The sequence below is a fragment of the Cyprinus carpio genome, chromosome B25 (genome assembly GCF_018340385.1).
Source record: "Cyprinus carpio isolate SPL01 chromosome B25, ASM1834038v1, whole genome shotgun sequence".
NCBI lineage: Eukaryota > Metazoa > Chordata > Actinopteri > Cypriniformes > Cyprinidae > Cyprinus > Cyprinus carpio.
Window position 1 is genome coordinate 7254401 of NC_056621.1, and position 20976 is coordinate 7275376.

The window sequence follows — 20976 nt, forward strand, 5'->3', positions numbered from 1 at the left end:
TGCAAGTGATCATGCTGGCGTCTCCATGTCCTGAAGCGTCTCCGCACAAACTATTGGATATAGCGCACATTTATCTGGGTCTAACGTTTAAACATTGTTATATGCTTGAACTGTTTTATATCTATAGATTTTATTTTAGGCGAGTCGTGATGATTTGAGAAGGCTACATTGATCAGACATAGGCTCACTGTCTAATGCTTTAGTTTTTCTAAATTAAATTAATAAAAAAATGAATCAGTGTAGAGGGGCCAAGTCTGGAAGATTTTGATGCTAGAGAGAGTGTGGCCAGCTGGTTTAGCCAAGGCCAAAGGTCAAGAAGGCCAAACTACAGGAGTTTACCATCCGAGGGGCATGTGACTGTAATGGAGTATAGGTCCCATAAGACATTGAGCCATGAGATGTTCAGTTTGAAGCCCTTAAAAAAACACTTAATTTTAGATTTTTCTCTTTTTCTTTCATTTATCTTGAGATGTTTTACAGTGTAATGTTTTTCAGCTCAGTGAAATACTTTAAGCACCAACCCATTTTTCAGTAAGTTACCTTTCTTGTAGATTTGTTCTTCAAATAAAGAACTTTATGTTGACCAGATTGTTAGATAATCATTTACAAGTCAATATTGCCTATATGGACAGCGATTAAAAAAAAAAAAAAAAAGTGAACTTGTAAAACTGTGTTAAATGCAATGCGGATGAAAATTTAGGTGCACTTAACTTTTGTGTTGGTGCACCTAAGAAAATAAGTTAGGCGCACCAGTGCAACCAGTGCAAAAAGTTAGTCTAGAGCCCTGCTAAAGGCGCTGTTTACATGAAATTTTCACCAGATGTTGGTAACAACCCAAGTATTCCATACATACAAAGAAAACAAAACAAATAAGTTTAGAAATTAAGTTCCATGTAATAAAATGGAATGACCCAGGGAAAGTATTGGACACGCTAACTGAAATTTATTTTTTTATTTTGTTAACATAACGACTTTTGTTGTTAATGACAGCTTTCAAGATGGCCTCCTGTAGGAGAAGAAACTAGTCGCATGCATTGCTCAGGTGTGATTTTGGCCCATCCTTCCACACAAACAGTCTTCAAATCTTGAAGGTTCTGTGGGCCTCTTCTAAGAACTCTAATCTTTAGTTCTTTCCATAGATTTTCTATTGGATTCAAGGTCATTGGCTGGGCCATTCTGGCAGCTTTATTTTCTTTTTCTGAAACCAAATGAGAGTTTCCTTGGCTGTGCTTGTGATCATTGTCTCGCTGGAATGTCCACCCTCATTTCATCTTCATCATAATGGTAGATGGCAGCAGATTTTTATCAAGAATGTCTCGGTACATTTTCCATTCATCTTTCCTTCAATTATATGAATTTTGCCCTGTACCACACCATGATGTGTTTGAGGTGATGCGCAGGTGACATTTGACCTCCAAACATGGTGTGTATTAAGGCATCCAAAGAGTTTAATTTTGGTCTCATTGGACCAGACTAGATGTTGTTTGGCATTTGATGTTTTGTTTGAGAACATGGTGTGTATTAAGGCATCCAAAGCTGTTAAATGAGCTTCAGCATGCTTTTTCTTCAACAATAAAGCCTTTTGTGGTGAGCGTGCATACAGACCTGAGTGTATTACTTATTGTTTTCTTTGAAACAATTGTACTTGCTAATTCCAGGTCTTTCTGAAGATCTCCACAAGTGGTCCTTGGCTCTTAGAAAACTTTTAGAAGGTCTATAGAGAGAGCCTTTGCTTTTTTACCCACCCCATCATGAAATGGTTTCTTGTTGTTGCACATTTGTAATGGAGCGACCTTTTTTATAGGCCATCAGTTGGGACTAAAACCAGCTAATATTAATTTTTTTTTCCCACTGGGAACTAGGGGACATGGATTGCTTTTTAATTACAGATAGATTTCTGCTGGTGTCTTGGATTCCATGCCTTTTTGTACCTCCATTTCTTTTTGTGTTCAATACTTTTCCCTAGGTCATTCCACTTTATTACACAGAGCTTAATTTCTGAACTTATTTGTTTGGTTTCCATACAGTGAAAATGGGTTCTATGTACCCCAGAAACTTTCTTTTTATGTACAAAAACAGTTGAAACATTGTTCAATAAATCATCTTGTGTTCCGTAGCAGAAAGAGAGTCATCCAGGCTTGGCATGAGGTTGACTGATGACAGAATGTGTGTTTTGGGGGAAATAGACCTTTAATATTTTATATTAACTTAATTCAACATGATATATCTACTAACAGTTAAAAAACTTTAGGGGGGGGAGGAAACATGATATATCTACTAACAGTAACTAAGAGGAAGAAAATCAAGCAAAAATGTGGCATGAAGAAGAAAATGATAGAAGCTATGAAATGTTCTATTTCTTTGTTCCTGGGTCACCTGTACATGTGACAGTGGGGGTGACTGTGATTGTCTCTGTACTGCAGTGGCAGCTTACGCTACTGAATGCCGTAAAAAAAAAGTTTGTGTTGAATGGCGGAGCCAAAAAATGTGCCGTAAGTCCTAATATTTCCTAAATTCATTTAATATTTTACTATTGCCTTTAACCCTCAAGCATCCTTCGGGACAAATGTTGCGAAAATCGGTTAGTTTTTTTTTTGTTTGTTTTTTTTTGTTTCCTTAATCTGAGTGGTACAAGACTTGACTACTTTTCCTAAGATTGCCACCTGAACACACACACACACACAACACACACAACACCACACACAACCACACACTCAACTCACTCACCTCACACACACCACACACACACAACACACACACACACACACACACACACACACACACACACACACACACACACACACACACAAAGTCAGATCAATGTCCTACTGCAAGATTTGTTGATGACTCCAAACAAAATATGTCTGAAACATGCTACTTGATAGGTTTATTGTTTATTCTTACTTGTTTGGTACCATTTTAGTTTTTTGAGTTGAACTGAAATTTGATGTTTTTTTTTTTTGTTAGAAATAAATGATTACTCTGTTTCCTACTTTGTCCTTTCCTTAAAGCGTGGTCAGATTTGTCAGTAACACTTCATTTTAAGGTGCCCTTGTTACACATTTTACATGCACTTATTATCATAATAACAATTATGCATAATTACATGCAAGTAACCATAAGCCAAACCTTAATCTTAACCCTAACCATATAGTAAGTACATGTAATTAATTAATATTACTCCGTACTTAAATGTTTACTTACACTGCTACAAGGACACCTTAAAATAAAATGTAACGGATTTGTCTGTACGCATATTTCGGCACCTTTGTATAGAATTTTTTTTTATTCTACAATTTTAAGTTGTGATAAAATCTAAAACTTAAAGAGGTTAAGTTCATTAAAACAATGGTTTATAGATTTTAGCCTGTATGAAGACAGTGAGTACTACAGCCAAATAGTGGCTATTGTTATTTTTATACCATCATATGTCACCAAAGACACCAGCTTTTTATGTTTTGGCTGTCTGAACTTGCTGGAATTATTATTTTTTTAACTGAAGTAAAAGTAATATTTAATATATATATATATATATATATATATATATATATATATATATATATATATATATATATATAAAATTTTACATTAAAAAATGGTACTTTTAGAGGTAAACAAATAAAAAAACAACAACACACAAAATACATACATTTATAGTTTTATATTTGATCGGAGATAGTCATATGACATTTATATATAAAAAAAATTGGATCACACCTGAGACCTCTGTGCCCAAATTTATCCGCGTAGGACCAGTTAAGAGCTAATATATGAAGAATACTTGAGGGTTAAACATACACAACACATTATATGTAAGTGTTTCTTTTACTATTCTACAAATTTGAGGGTTAAACATACACAACACACTATACAGTGTATGTAAGTGTTTATTTTAATGTTCTACAAATTTAAAGGGTTAGTTCACCCATAAATGAAAATTCTGTCATTAATTACTCATCTTCGTTCCAAACCCGTAAGACCTTCGTTCATCTTCAGAACACAAATTAAGATATTTTATGAAATCCAAGAGCTTTCTGACGCTGCATAGACAGCAACGCAACTGAAATGTTCCCAGGCCCAGAAACATATGCTCATTCTGTCAAATCAACCACATTTCAGAAACTTTCCCGGCTCAAATTTTTAATTTTGCTAATATTTCTTCTGAAGAAAGATAAACATGTATAGTGCTGAAAGCCAAAATATTAAATGTCATGGATGAATATTTACTGAGTAATCCACTATTTTTTTAGAGGGGGGTCAAAATAGCACTTTTCACTTGAGATTCAGAGGGGGTTTAAATCTCAGGGGGTTAAAAATGATTTGAGAAGGATGGCAGCATCATAATGTTACTTTTACACAGAGATTGGTAGGTCTGTTAGTAAAATCTGTCCATTTTAGCAATCTTTGTTGCATTATGTGCCAATGACGACCATTCAAAAATGGGGAAGGAGCACTTTTCAAGTTTGCAGGCCTGTAACTCAAGAAGTATTAAAGCTATCTTAAGATATGAATAATATCTTTAGATGTTTGGTCTTAACAAACTTTCCTTGTGGCATTTTCATTTTTAAGGCCCAATATGGTTCAGTTCCAGAGATATTTCAATATAGAATTTCAATATAGCTCCAGGAGTAAATTGTTAAATTGTACACATTTTCTGTGGCCAAAAACAAAACATGGGTCACTTTGCAAAAATATCACACTCCTTTTCTTTTAAAGAGGAATGTCTGAAGAACAAATAAAGAGTTCATTTGCAAAAACAGATAACTCAGTTTTTATACATTTTCATAAATCATGTTTTTTTTTATTTTGCATTACAAAGTAATATCAATCAAACTGGAGTTGGGTTGTTTTGATTAAGTAATAATAACTCAAAAAATACAGGTAACTTACAAAATTGAAGTTTTTTATATATATTTAAAGTTTCTTTTTTAGCAAAAGCAGGTAACTCCAACAGTCGTTTTTTGGCAAAAGCAGATAACTACACATTTTATGTTTCAGAGTTAAACAAAACCAAGTAATTGCTTTGTAATTGCTAACTTAGCGGGTCTAGGTTTTGGTATAGGTTTTTATAGTTTTTTTGTATAGTTTTTTTCCTCCTCATTAAAACCAAATGTGTTCAACAGTGATGGTATATCAAGAGCAGGGACATGTTTGTGTGCATTTTGTTTTGTGATTTCCCGAATGAATAGAAAGTCTCCAAAACATTTAGCAATAGATTGAAGCGCTCGTGCACAAGCTGCCGGCACTGATAACAGTGGCAATAAGCACTCAGCATGATTTCAAAAGCAACACATTTCTTAATAAACAAAAAGTGTTCCAAACACATTTCTAAATTAACTTAATAAAGAAACTAAAAGAAATATAACCACTTTGTCATTAAATACAAAACTGAACTATTTTAATGGCTGCAACAGTAATTGGGAAGAGGGAGAGGGAAAAAAAGACACAGGTCTAGTCAGACTCGGGACGAGAATTCTGATAAGCTGTCGGACAAGGGATGGGCTAGGGCCTATATTGGAGACCCAGGAAGGGCTCTAATCTCCAGTTGCTATTTGCAAGAGGAGGCAGTTGATGTCAGTGATGACCCGCTTGCTTGGTGGTGGAACAATGAGGCAAGATACCTTCTCTTGGCCATGGTAGCTAAAAGTGCATGATACCAAAGCAAATTACCAGGCCAACGCAGATTTTCCAGCATGTGATTGAAGTTGTTACGAATTTTTACAATGAATGTTTGTTTAATATTTAACTTTCTTATTTAGGCTACTTTCTTATTTAACTGTATTATTTATTTGATAGCCTATTTATTTTAGTGTTTTGAGGCTGCCTGACGGACTTGCTAAAATAAACATGCATGTTTGTTTATAGATGTTTGAGTCTCATTTTATATATATATAGTATATATATATATATATATATATATATATATATATATACATATATAACATTTATGTGTGTATATATATATAATTTTTTAATCTTTTAATTAATTACTTTTGAATTCATTGTTGAATTTTGTGCATAACAATGCGATGAATCATGATTTATTACAGAAAATCATGTGATTAATCGCATTGTTATGCACAAAATCTAATAATGAATTCAAAAGTAATTAATTGTGCACTTTTTCATTTAAAAGTACTGCTATATGAACAAAAGAGCAATAACATTTGGTTTGCAAATGTTATTGCAAAACAAATAAGGTGCTTTTTTTACAGCAGTATTCCTTATACATAGTAGCAGTTAAAATATTTCTTGGAAATCTCAACTTATAACATAAATGTAATCAAATTTAATATAAAACCAAAGATATTTGCCAATGTCAGGGCATTAACGTTTTTATAGAAAATATTTTATAGTATGTGATAGAAAAATAAGTTATTCTCAGAGTCCAGAGCCTCCATCATAACATTATAACAGGCACCTTAGAGACCTGCACTATAATAAGTGTGTATCACACTAGGCAATCTTAACCGTGCCCGAGTGTGTCTGACCCCCAAAGCCCGGTTCGTGTGTTCGCTCCGTGCCGCGGTTTGTTTAGCCGGCCCTGGCTCGGTTGGAAGAGGAGACTCAAAATAATGAACCACAAAGTTACCAAAACAATGCACTCCGCTTTGTTGAGTGAGATCGCTTCTCTGCTGTCTTCACGTGCTATTCCTATTTCCCACTTATGAAGTCATAAGCGCTTCATTTGAGCGCTGCTCTGCTGCAGTCTTAAGCCCTCTCCAAATGCTCTCATTGGTTGATACGCATGATGACGCTCATCCCAAGCCAGTACTGATAAACATCCCACCCCTCCTGTGACCCATAATAATAATAAGAATAATTGCCGCGTTAATCAATTAATGTGTTAACGTGACACTTACGGTATTTGGTCCATTACAACCACAGTAGTAGAAATCTGCCAAGTAACATCCCCACTTGTAGCTTCGAAAAATTACGGTTGAACCACTGATGTCACATGGACTATTTTACTAATGTCCTTACTATGCTTCTGAGCCTGGGAACAATTCAGTTACGTTGCTGTCTATAGAGGGTCAGAAAGCTCTTGGATTTCATCAAAGATTGCATCGAAGATTAACGAAGGTCTTACAGGTTTGGAATGACATGAGGGTGAGTAATTAATGACAGAATGTTCATTTTGGGTGAACTAACCCTTTAAATAAACTTCTTTGATTTGATGTCTACTATAGGCCTAAATGTTTTCGTTGTACTGACTCAAGTGGTTGTTTTTGCAGCTTTGTGCTGTGACTACTACAACACTCGGGGAAAATGTGTTTGGAACTATGAATCCTGTGGACCACCCTGCCTGAAAACCTGCAAAAACCCCTCGGGAACTTGCTCTGATCAAATTCCTCTTCTTGAAGGTTGATGTAATTTTTTTTAATACTCTGTCTGTTTTATAGTCTGTCCCAAAGCTTGCAGACTTCATGAAGGCTAAAAAAGATGAATTTGCTGACGTTGCTAACTTGTTAACATCAAATCCATTTTAAGGACCCTATTAGTCTGTTTACTTACATTTACTGTTTGTCTTAACCTCCTGGAGTAGATGATGGCAGCAGCAAAATCATTAGCATTTTTTCTTGATAACAGCGAAAAGAACTTAAAATACGCCGCCATTTTTGAACGTACATATAAGTGCAATGCATAATTTTAATCTGTAAAGGGTCTACTTTTATATGTGTAGACTCACAATATCAATAAAACATTGTGCTTTTGTAAAAAAAATCAAATATACAGGGTGTGCTTTCAGCTGTTTCAGTCTTCGCAAATATCTTTCTGAAATGCGTCACTAAAATAAAATAAAACTCTGTGAATATTTGACACACAGACATGAGAAATATGTCTATCTACTTTTAAATAATGTAAGTCTCATAAACAAATATTGGGTGTGGTGTGTGTGTGTGTGTGTGTGTGTGTGTGTGTGTGTATACATAAGGGCTGGGCAAGTTAATGCGTTATTATCGCGTTAACACATTACACATACAGACAAATCATGGGTCACCAGAGGGGATGCCCCCTATCAAATTATTTAGGCTATAGGAATTATTTTTCAAAAAACTGTGTACTGTTTTTTTGTGTGTGTGTGGTGTTGTGTGTGTATTTTAATGGGGAAAAAATAAACTTAAATGATTTTAGCAAATGGCTGCAATATAACAAAGTGAAAAATTTAAGGGGGTCTGAATACTTTCCGTACCCACTGTATATATATATATATATATATATATATATATATATATATATATATGTGTGTGTGTGTGTGTGTGTGTGTATGTGTATTATATATGTGTGTGTGTGTGTGTGTTTGTTTCTTCTTTTTATTCTTTAATTATTTGCACAGGATGTTTTCCTCAGTGCCCTCCAGAGACTCCATATCTATTGGATGAAACCATGACTTGTGTTGCAACATGTGACAATACTACCACTTCAACTACTACAATATTTACTACCATTACAACTGTAACACCACCATCTACAACAACAGGAACATCTACAACAACTACAGTGTCAGCCACAACTCCTACAACTACTACCACTACTACTGTAACACCACCATCTACAACTACAATTACTACAGTGTCAACCAAACCTACTACAATACCTACTACCACTACTACTGTAACACCACCATCAACAACAGGAACATCAACTGCTATCTCTACAACAACTACAGTGTCAACCACAACTCCTACAACAACTACCACTACTACTGTAACACAACCATCGACAACAGGAACATCTACTGCTAGCTCTACAACAACTACAGTGTCAACCACAACCCCTACAAAAACTACTGTAACACCACCATCTACAACAACAGAAACATCTACTGCTAGCTCTACAATTACCACAGTGTCACCTGTGTGCCATAATCAGCTAATGCGTGTAGAATGTTGCAGCACAATAATAAACACTACAACTCCCACAATACCTACTAACACTACTATTATAAAACCACAATCTACAACAACAGGAACATCTACTACTACCTCTACTACAACAACTAAAAGACCTTTGTGTCAATGGTCAGAGTGGTTTGACAACAGCCAAGCCAGTACAGGTGTCCACGGAGAGGAAAGTGAATCCATCAGTAAATTGTGGAATGAGAAAAAAATATCCTGTGAGAAACCAGACAAAATTGAATGCATGACAAATTATGGGAATAGGAATTTCACAGGAAAATACTGGAAACATAATCAAATAGTGTCGTGCAATACATCTTATGGACTGTTTTGTTCAAACAAAGAAAATTTATTAGAAGTATGCCAAAATCATCTAATTCGTGTAGAATGTTGCAACACAATAATAAAAACTACAACTCCCACAGTACCTACTACCACTACTACTGTAACACCACCATCTACAACAACAGGAACATCTATTACTACGTCTACAACTACTACATCAACTAAAAGACCTTTTTGTCAATGGTCAGAGTGGTTTGACAACAGCCGAACCAGCACAGATGGTCAAGGACAGGAAATTGAATCCATCAGAAAATTGTGGAATGAGAAAAAAATATCCTGTGAGAAACCAAACAAAATTGAATGCATGACAACAACAGTAACATCTACTGCAAGCACTACAACAACTACAGTTTCAACCACGACTTCTACAACTACTACCACTACTACTGTAACAACACCATCTACAACTACAACTACTACAGTGTCAACCCTACTGTAACAACACCATCTATACCATTACAACTGTAACACCACCATCTACAACAACAGGAACATCTACTGCCAGCTCTACAACAACTACAGTGTCAACCACAAATCCAACAACCACTACCACTACTACTGTAACACCACCATCTACAACAACAGGAACATCTTCTGCTAACTTTACAACAACTACAGTGTCAACCACAACTCCTACAACAACTACCACAACTACTGTAACACCACCATCTACAACAACAGAGACATCTACAACAACTAGAGTGTCAACCACAACTCCTACAACTACTACCACTACTACTGTAACACCACCATCTACAGCAACAGGAACATCTACTGCCAGCTCTACAACAACTACAGTGTCAACCACAAATCCAACAACCACTACCACTACTACTGTAACACCACCATCTACAACAACAGGAACATCTTCTGCTAACTTTACAAACTACAGTGTCAACCACAACTCCTACAACAACTACTGTAACACCACCATCTACAACAACAGAGACATCTACAACAACTAGAGTGTCAACCACAACTCCTACAACTACTACCACTACTACTGTAACACCATCATCTACAACATTAGAATCATCTACTGCTAGCTCTACAACAACTACAGTGTCCACCACAACCCCTACAACAACTACTGTAACACCACCATCTACAACAACAGGAACATCTACTACTAGCTCTACAACAACTACAGTGTCCACCACAACCCCTACAAAAACTACTGTAACACCACCATTTACAACAACAGAAATATCTACTGCTAGCTCTACAATTACCACAGTGTCACCTGTGTGCCATAATCAGCTAATGCGTGTAGAATGTTGCAACACAATAACAAACACTACAACTCCCACAATACCTACTAACACTACTATTATAAAACCACAATCTACAACAACAGAAACATCTACTACTACCTCTACAACTACTACAACAACTAAAAGACCTTTGTGTCAATGGTCAGAGTGGTTTGACAACAGCCAAGCCAGTACAGGTGTCCACGGAGAGGAAAGAGAATCCATCAGTAAATTGTGGAATGAGAAAAAAATATCCTGTGAGAAACCAGACAAAATTGAATGCATGACAAATTATGGGAAAAGGAACATCACAGGAAAAGACTGGAAACATAATCAAGTAGTGTCGTGCAATACATCTTATGGACTGTTTTGTTCAAACAAAGAAAATTTCTTTGAAGTATGCAATAATCATCTAATTCGTGTAGAATGTTGCATTTCAATACTAATAACTAACTCCCTCAGTACCTACTACCACTACTACTGTAACACCACCATCTACAACAACAGGAACATCTATTACTACCTCTACGACTACTACAACAACTAAAAGACCTTTGTGTCAATGGTCAGAGTGGTTTGACAACAGCCGTGCAAGCATAGATGGCCAAGGACAGGAAATTGAATCCATCAGAAAATTGTGGAATGAGAAAAAAATATCCTGTGAGAAACCAAACAAAATTGATGCATGACAACAAAAGGAACATCTACTGCAAGCACTACAACAACTACAGTTTCAACCACGACTTCTACAACTACTACCACTACTACTGTAACAACACCATCTACAACTACAACTACTACAGTGTCAACCACAACTCCTACAACTACTACCACGACTACTGTAACACCACCATCTACAACAACAGGAACATCTACTGCTAGCTCTACAACAACTACAGTGTCAACCACAACTCCTACAACTACTACCACTACTACTGTAACGCCACCATCTACAACATTAGAATCATCTACTGCTAGCTCTACAACAACTACAGTGTCAACCACATCTCCTACAACAACTATTGTAACAACACCATCTACTACAACAGGAACATCTACTGCTAGCTCTACAACAACTACACTGTCAACCACAACTACTACCACTACTACTGTAACACCATCATCTACAACATTAGAATCATCTACTGCTAGCTCTACAACAACTACAGTGTCAACCACATCTCCTACAACAACTATTGTAACAACACCATCTACTACAACAGGAACATCTACTGCTAGCTCTACAACTACTACAGTGTCAACCACAACTCCTACAACAACTACCACTACTACTGTAACACCACCATCTACAACAACAGAATCATCTACTGCTAGCTCTACAACTACTACAGTGTCAACCACAACTCCTACAACAACTACCACAACACTACCGTAATGCCACCATCTACCACAACAGAATCATCTAGCTAGCTCTACAACAACTACAGTGTCAACCACAACTCCTACAACTATGACCAATACCACTGTAACACCACCATCTACAACAATAGGAACATCTACTGCTAGCTCTACAACAACTACACTGTCAACCACAACTCCTACAACAACTTCCACTACTACTGTAACACCACCATCTACAACAACAGAATCATCTACTGCTAGCTCTACAACTACTACAGTGTCAACCACAACTCCTACAACAACTACCACAACTACCGTAATGCCACCATCTACCACAACAGAATCATCTACTGCTAGCTCTACAACAACTACAGTGTCAACCACAACTCCTACAACTATGACCAATACCACTGTAACAACACCATCTACAACAATAGGAACATCTACTGCTAGCTCTACAACAACTACAGTGTCAACCACAATTCCTACAACAACTACCATGATTACCAAATGTTTTTGCATGTATGAAAATGTAAAATACCCAGTTGGTGAGTATTATTATCATTATTATTATTATTGTTGTTGTTTTTGTTATAATTGTGTCTGTTTAGTACATGTAAATTTGCCTATTAGATTGATTTACAGTTACATTTAAAGTGACTTGATTTTATTTGTTTGTAATTATAGGGTCAACAATCAGCCCTCTACAAGATGCGTGTTACACTGCTTATTGCAACTCCTCTTGTTATATTGTAAAAAAGATTAGATCTGACAAACACAAGGTAACAAGAGAGCCTAAAAACAATTCTCATATACTATTTGTTACTGTATACTTTTTATTATTGCACTGCTGTACTGTAAAAAGTCCTGAAATTAATTATGACTCAGTTTTATTAACCTTTATTACTCAATTTTATTTAACTCTTTTTTTTTCTGTAACAGACAGACGCATGCACTGTGTTAACATGCAAAAATGGAAAAGTCACCCCAGAACCTGTGCTTTGTGACCCAATACCTGAAAATCCTCAATGTGAAAATGGGCTTGATCCAGTGAAGGTGTATTATAACAATGGCTGCTGCTATAAGTATGAGTGTGAATGTGAGTTTAAGTCATATATTTTTTTTAATGATTTTTAAAAAAAATCTTTTTAGGGCCCAAGCACCGCGGTGCGAGGACCCTCTTGGAAATGCTTCATTTCTTATTATTATTCTCCTTCAAAGTGAATCGCATTTTTGAGGGCCTAAACATGCTCCAAAACTCACAAAACTTTGCACACACGTCAGAACTGGCGAAAATTTACATCTGATATGGGTTTCAGAAGTGGGTGTGGCAAAATGACTTAATAGCGCCACCTGTAAAATTTCAATGAAGTGCGCTTTGAGCTACGTTTTACATACATGCACAATACTAGGGCTGCACGATAAATCGCATGTGATATTTAATTCACATCTTGTCAGTAAAGCCGGTTCTGGCAGCATTAACTACAAAGATTAGTTGTTCACTGACAAGCTGCGCAAAACCATGATCATATTTTGTGCAGCTTGTCAGTGTACAACGACTCTAGTAAATGCTGCTCCATGTGAAAGCACGCGTGTGATGGAGAGTCACCACTGATTACAGAACCGGCTTTACTGACAAGATGTGCATTCAATATCGCATGTGATTTATCGTGCAGCCCTATACTGTACACACGTGCAACACACCATTACCTCATTACCTACAAAAAAGTCTCTTGGTACAAAATCCAAAACCCAACAGGAAGTACGTTATTTTGATTTTCCTGTACGATTTTTGTGCAGTTTTTGCCATTTCCATGCCTCGTACTTTAACGGACTCCTCCTACAGTTTTAATCGGATCATCTTCAAATGTGGTGAGGGTCATCATAAGACCTTTGTGACGTTAAATTACGAAGATCTTGAGATTTTGTCAAGGGGTGTGTCTCTGGTGGCCTGACAAATTTTTATGTTTCGCCATGAAACAGGAAGTTGCTGTAACTCAGGCAAGCAATGTCCAATCTCACTCAAAGTTCACATGTTTGATAGGTGTTCCATCCTAAACAAACACCCATGCCCAGATTCAGTTATAGTCATAGCGCCACCTGCTGGCAACAGGAAGTTACATGGTTAACACTGTTATGGACTCCTTAGGAACATATTAAAATGTGTTAGCAAGTGCTAAATACACTGGCTAGAAACTTTCTAAGACATGCTAGCAACACTTAGCTAAGTGCAAAAGAAGGCTATTAATGCAGGACGTTTCTGTAAATCAGGCATGCAGTGTCCAATCTGCCCCAAATTTAACAAGTTTTATAAGAGTCCTGTCCTGAACACATTTACATGCCTGTATTTGATTACAGTGATAGCGCCACCTGCTGGCAACAGGAAGTGACATGTTTAACACTGTTATGGACTCCTAGCAACATAATAAAAAGCATCAACAAGTGTTAAATAGACTGGCAACATTCTAGAAGGATGCTAAAACATGCTAGGAACACTTATCTAAGTGTTAAAGCATGCTATTGATGCAATGAAACAGAACATTACTGTAGCTCGTGCGTACAATATCCAATCTGCCACAAACTTCAGATGTTTGATTAGAGTCCTGGCCTGAAGAAATCTACATGCTCATATTTGGTTATAGTTATAGTGCCACCTACTGGCAACAGGAAGTTACATGTTTTACACTGTTATGCACTATTAATAACACAGTAAAATATGCCATTGTGTGCTAAACATGCAAGAAATATGTTCAAACATGTTAGCAACACTTACAAAGTGCTAAAGCATGCTATTTATACTATGAAAGAGGAAGATGTTGTAACTCATGCATACAGTGCCCAATCTGCTACAAACTTCACACGTTTTTAAGAGTGCTTGCCTGAACACATCTAAAGGCCAATATTCAATTATAATTAGAGCGCCACCTGCTGGCAACAGGAAATATTTTGTTTCACACTAACTTAAACATGCAATGTCTGATCTGCCCTAAACTTCACATTTTTGATGAGAGTCCTGGCCTTAACACATCTTAATGCCAATATTTCAGTTATAATCATACCGCCACCTGCTGGCAACAGGAAATGACTTGTTTTAAACTAACTTAAAAGTTCAATGTCTGATCTGCCACAAACTTCACATGTTTGATAAGAGTCTTGGCTTGAACTCATCTTAAGGCCAATATTCATTTATAGTCATAGCGCCTCCTGCTGGCAACATGAAATTACTTGTTTTACACTAATTTAAACATGCAATGTCTGATCTACCCCAAACTTCAAATGTTTGGTAAGAGTCCTGGCCTGAAGACATATACATGCCAATATTCAGTTATAATCATAGCGCCGCCTGCTGGCAGCGGGAAATGTGGCACAAATATTTGCCATTTTATAAGCATATTGCCCAACGTTCGCTGTTCTCCTATGGCCACCCGGTGGCGGTGAGCCCAGGTACGAGGGCCCTTTCATCGCTGCTTGCAGCTTTAATTTATTTATTTATTTATTTTTTTGCTCAAATTGATCTTAAATGTGGTATCAAAAATAATGTTGTTTTGGCAGTGCATTATAATTAACTATTGTTTAACTTGTTTTCTGAGCCAACAGGTTTCTGCAAGACCTGGGGTGATCCTCATTACAGAACTTTTGATGGACAATACTATGCTTTTCATGGAAACTGCACTTATGTTTTGTTCCAAGAAATCATCCCTAGATACAATATCAGTGTCCATGTTAAAAACTACTATTGTGATGTTACAGACCTTCTTGCCTGCCCTGAGTATGTGATTGTGTATTACAAATCATACAAAATTAAGATGACCAGCGATGATGAAGTTATCCATGTAAGTTTATTCAGACAAATTTGTTTACCAAATCCCACACTCTTGAAAAACATTCTAAGCATTTAAAAGCAGGTCTACAGAGAATTGTTTAATCTCCCTCCCATCCACAAGTGTCTAGTACCTTACTCATGCTGAATTTTGCATAGTGTACAAATGCTCCCTGCTTACAATTATTTTCTTTCCAACTGTTCTACCTTAATTTAGAAACCTCATGCTGACAGTGTGACAATGTGCATTTAATCAGTGTAAATTTAATCCTCTGCTGCAAGAAATCCACTCAGGCCCCACTGAGGGAATGTAGACAACCTCTATTTGAAAAACTTCTTAAAATCCCTAAAACATTTTTTTCCCCCAGCATTTTCTTGTAATACATATTATTACATCTTTCATCATAAATATTTCCCTTAGGTCTATGTTAATGATGAAGAAACTAAGCCAACATATGCAATCGATAACATTATCATCACAACGACTGGCATGGCAGTGACTTTGAACATCTCTGATATTAAAGCTGAGATTACAGTCAGAGAATTAAATGTCCAAATCAGACTCCCATTCTCCTACTTCCATGATAATACAGAAGGACAGTGTGGTGAGTACAGATCTATTTCTGCAGTAAATGCAATTGTGTTTAATAGAGCTGTTTTACATAATGAAAGATAAGTAATTTGTAGTCTATGTATGACAAACAGTATGACAATTTAATTTAATTATAAGACAACCTTCAGCAAGAACAACAAAATATTTTTTGTTACTTACTGTGTTTGCTACTTACACCTGAAATAGTAACTAAACCTGACAGCTCAACCTGAATATTTACTGGTTATTGTTGAATTGGCAGGTGAAGTTTCATTTCTGTCCTGATTTGTTGCAGCTGTGATATACAGAAAATATACAGTTTGGCTTTTCCTTCTGTTTGATTCTGTTGACTTGTAGGGTATTGTGACAACAGCACCAGAAATGACTGCAGACTTCCTAATGGAACAATCGACAATTCATGTGAGCGAATGGCACAGTTTTGGATGGTCCCCCCAGGATGTGAATTACCTCCACCTCCTTCTGCACCTCCTTCTCCATCTAGCCCTCCAAACATTACTGTCTGTGAAATCATCAGAAGCAAGTAAGGAAAAAGACAAAGTTTGAGAGTGATAGTATTCAAAGCATTATTTAAAAGAATTACATCTTGATGTTAATGCAATTCACATGTTTTTGTTTAGTCATTCTCTATTAAAATCAGTGAAACTGAATATTTAGGGGGCTCAAAATTCTGTATTTTGTTTACAGTTTGTTTAACAGCTGCCATAATGCCGTTCCCTATCAGGACTATTATAAGGCATGTGTATATGATGTATCCAGAATGGGAAATGAGTCTGTTGCCTGCGCTAGCGTGGAGGCCTATGCACAGATATGTGGCCAAATGTCTGTCTGTGTGGACTGGAGAAGCTCACCTGTCCTCAAAGGGCTATGTGGTATATTCACAATAGCACTTATTTTTGTAGTAACATTAACATGTGTAATGTGTGTATGCATTTGATTGTATATTGACTGTTAATTAATGATATTATATACTGTATCTGAAAATGTCATGGATCTTTTCATTGTTTTCTGTCACAGAATTCAAGTGTCCCAGTCACAAAATCTACAAGGCATGTGGACCGAAAGTGGAAAAATCCTGCAGTACATCGTAATAAATCTCATCAGTTCATATCCATAAAATAAAATAATCAAATTTAATAAGTGAAATTTTAATACTAAATGCTCTAAAATGTACTGAATTTTAGTAGTCATTATAATTGACAAATCTCAACTTCCATTTCATGTTTACGTTGTTTACATTTTATGTTTACGTTCTTTTTTTCAACTAGGTACAATAATTTGTATGCAGAGAAAGAATGTCACAGCGATGATTGTAACCAAATGATAACGGAAGGTTGTTATTGTCCTGATGGACAATATCGGGTTAATATGACATCAAATATGTGTACAGCTTACTGCGGTAAGAACTGTTTCCTTATTTACTTTCTCTATTTGCTAATTTAATGCATCTTGATGCCATATTTTTTATTTTTGTTGTTGTTCCTTATTTGTAGATTGCATCGGCCATGATGATTTACCTAGAAAGGTATGTCACTTAAAATTTGTCTTGGACAGAGATACAATGATACAGCAGTAACATGGGTTTAGAAACATCTTAGCTGTCACCAGAGTTTCCAGGGCCCTGGTAGTGTTTGTTGCTTCGGACCCCTCAGCTGAAATTGTTGTGTAGGGCCTCTTTTCCACACTACGTTTGACCAAAGCTGCAGGCTCTTGTTAATAGCAGAGGGTCTTAACTCATTTTAGTCTGAGATATCACACATTTTTTCACAATTTAAGATAAAATTAAACTAAAACCAAAACTTACTGTCATCATTCATTTTTTTGCAGCCTGGGGACACATGGACATTTGACTGTCACATATATAATTGCACTACTTCCGGGATTCCTTTGAAAGAGCCTATAAAGTGTCCAACTGAAAGGCCCTGTGCTGATGGATACAAAAGTACTGTTAAAAACTGCTGTGAAACTTGTGGTGAGTAATCAAGAATTGATCAAAAATCAAAGAAAGCCGATATAAAGTTTTTTCTTGATTCAAGATTTTAAAATGTGTTGATGCATTTATATGAATGATGCATTTATATAGCGCTTTATCGTGTATTGCCATACACCCAAAGCGCTTTACAATCATGTGGAATGTCTTGTTGATTCCTACTCAAATATCATTGCTGTTTGTCATAAACCTTTTGTATTTACCAAGAAAGCAATTTAAATACAAAAGCACCATGAATGTGTCACATGTAGTCCATATGGCTATACTAACTTGGACCAATTACTATGTCTTTAAATGTATCGTATGACTTCATCAGACTTGGAATATGGCACATAACTTGTTTAGTCCACTTTAATGTTACAATCATGGTACTTTTGCATTGTTTCTGAAGCTTTAAAGCTTCAGTCCCCATTCATCATGGTTTCATTCATCACCATCATTTCTCCTTTTGTGTTCCATGATAACAGAATTTTAATTTTTGGGTGAAGTTTCTCTATAAGCAATTTCCAATGGTTTATTTATTTATTTATTTTTTTAGTGCCTGAAGATGTCTGTGTGTACAATAACACAGTGTACAAGGTGAGCTGCTAGGTTCATTTTAATTTTTTTCTTAATAATTAATTAAACTCTAAATTTAAGCAGAGGCATTAAATTATCATTTTTGTATCAAGTTGATCAGGTTTTTATATTTGTTATAATTTTCTTCACTTCATCAAACAGTGAATTTGCTCTGTTCTTCAATGGAGTCTGTCTGTCTTTTTGTTAGGTTGGAGAAGTCCGCCGTTTTACATGTGAAACCATTACTTGCCGTCAAATCAACGGCTCCTTTGTGACTGAGAAGAGCTCTGAGATGTGCACTTACTCGGGTCAATTTGACTGTAAACTTGTACGTAAAATCACTAGCTTAAACTCCACACATGACACACCTTTTTTTTTTTTTTTTTTTTTTTTTTTTTTTTGTATTGCTGTCACTTTCTGAAGTAATATGATGATGATTTTACAGTGGTGATATTGCCTTCTTTTTTACCTGTGACATTGTGGATCACTGACCAATGGCGTTCATCCTGATTTTTTTTACTTTTTTAGTTGGGACTGATGTCACTGTAGATCTCGCATTTAGCTATCTGTGCATCCTCTCTCACAGAGCTCCATACTGTGACTAATATAGTCGCAAATGTGAAAAAAATTCCAGATTTCTGACAACAATGTAAAATCTACTCGTCGTTGGAAATAGTCACAAGCCATATGTGCTTCCACAAGTACTTTTATCATAGATCATCTCATGAGGTGCAGTTAGTTAAATACCAAATTACTTTAGAGTGCACACCAATGTTGCCTACACGCATGAACAAACATGCAGCATGAGCAGTTATGTCTGATTCATGTACAAATGATTTTTAAGAATGGAAGTCATGAATGGAGTCATGAACCTATGGTAAGTCAGTGGTTTGAATCAGAATCACTCAACCAATGAATCATTCATTCAGAGCAGTAACTGAGGTCACTACAGATTTCCTTACTGAACTGCGAATTCGTTTTTTTTTTATTATATCCAATTTGAAATGAACCAGGAGTTACTGCTATTGTATATTTTAGCTTTGGGCGACACATCGGTTTATTTACTGACTGGTTGTTCATGTTTCTATGTTCACCTCCTCATTAAAATCACCTGTTCTTCTTTCTTCAGCACTTTAAAAAGTAGAACTTAAAAAGATGTGACTTAAGAATGCAGTATAAAGGTGCCACTGAATTAAATTATTTTTGCACTCAAGGCTCTGAATATGTGAAACAAGAAGAAGAGTGCTGTGGAACATGTGTACCAAAGAACTGTACTTACACAGCAGACAACACCACATATATGATGCGGGTACATTTGTAAACATTTATGAACATTTATTAATTCTTTTAGTTCATCAGACAATGGATCTGCTCTGTTCCTCCATCATAATTGAGTTTGTCTGTCTTTTGTCAGGTTGGAGAAGTCCGCATGCACACATGTGAAAATGTTACCTGTCTTGAAATTGATGGCTCGCTTGTGACTGAGAAGAGCTCTGAGACGTGCACTTACACCAGTTCACTTGACTGTAAACTTGTAAGTAAAATCACTAGCTTAAACATCACATGACACACTTGTTTTCTATGTTTTTTGTATTGCTGTCATTTTCTGACACAGTACAGTTTTTCTTAATTAATTCCACAGTTGTGATGAAGCCAAAATCTTATTAAGAAAAAAATATATAAAATTTCTAACTTTTAAGAAGAATTTTTAACAATGTTCTATTCAAGAATTTGAATTCTTCTTAAGTTTTGTCTTAAGAACTGTCTATATAAAAAATACAATATTTTGGGAATATGAAGTATCATACTTTAATTTTTAAGTTCACGTGTTTGCCTGCCCATCCAGTCCTGATTGTTAATGGTAAATGGACTTGGTTTGCTGTCCTCTATGGAGGCTCTAACCTGAGTCTCGGCTTGAGCTCAGAGCACCCCCCCCCCCCCCCCATTTCAGTACTACATGAAAAAAGAATAACAGAAATAGAGGAGGAGATGGGGAGGTGGAGGGATGCTGGAAGAATTGTCGCTGAGATAGCGCAATGACTGCTGTCTTATATGGGCTTGTAATGATGATTCACAGAACTAAATGATTAGGCTCCACCCAAACCTGTGTTTGGAACTTCATTTAGAAAATGGGAATA

General features: G+C 36.2%; 2 protein-coding genes and 1 pseudogene across 2 annotated transcripts in view; all 3 read left to right on the top strand.

The window, feature by feature from the left end:
* The window catches only part of LOC109086688 (mucin-5B-like), a 31273-nt gene extending 22526 nt beyond the window's left edge, over positions 1–8747 (top strand). The window contains 2 exon segments of the mRNA XM_042752813.1: positions 7404–7468; positions 8483–8747. Of these exon segments, the coding sequence (XP_042608747.1) occupies positions 7404–7468; positions 8483–8747 (330 nt within the window).
* A 716-nt stretch (positions 8748–9463) lies between these two features.
* On the top strand, positions 9464–11089 carry LOC122142386 (annotated as a pseudogene).
* Positions 11061–11894, top strand: LOC122142387 (cell wall protein DAN4-like). The gene has a single exon (XM_042752815.1). It carries the CDS (start codon positions 11184–11186, stop codon positions 11892–11894), a length of 711 nt encoding a protein of 236 aa, XP_042608749.1. The 5' UTR covers positions 11061–11183.
* The last annotated feature ends 9082 nt before the right edge of the window (positions 11895–20976 follow it).

Excerpts from the sequence above, each read along its gene's own strand:
- LOC122142387 (XM_042752815.1), top strand. The coding sequence starts at position 11,184 with ATGACAACAAAAGGAACATCTACTGCAAGCACTACAACAACTACAGTT.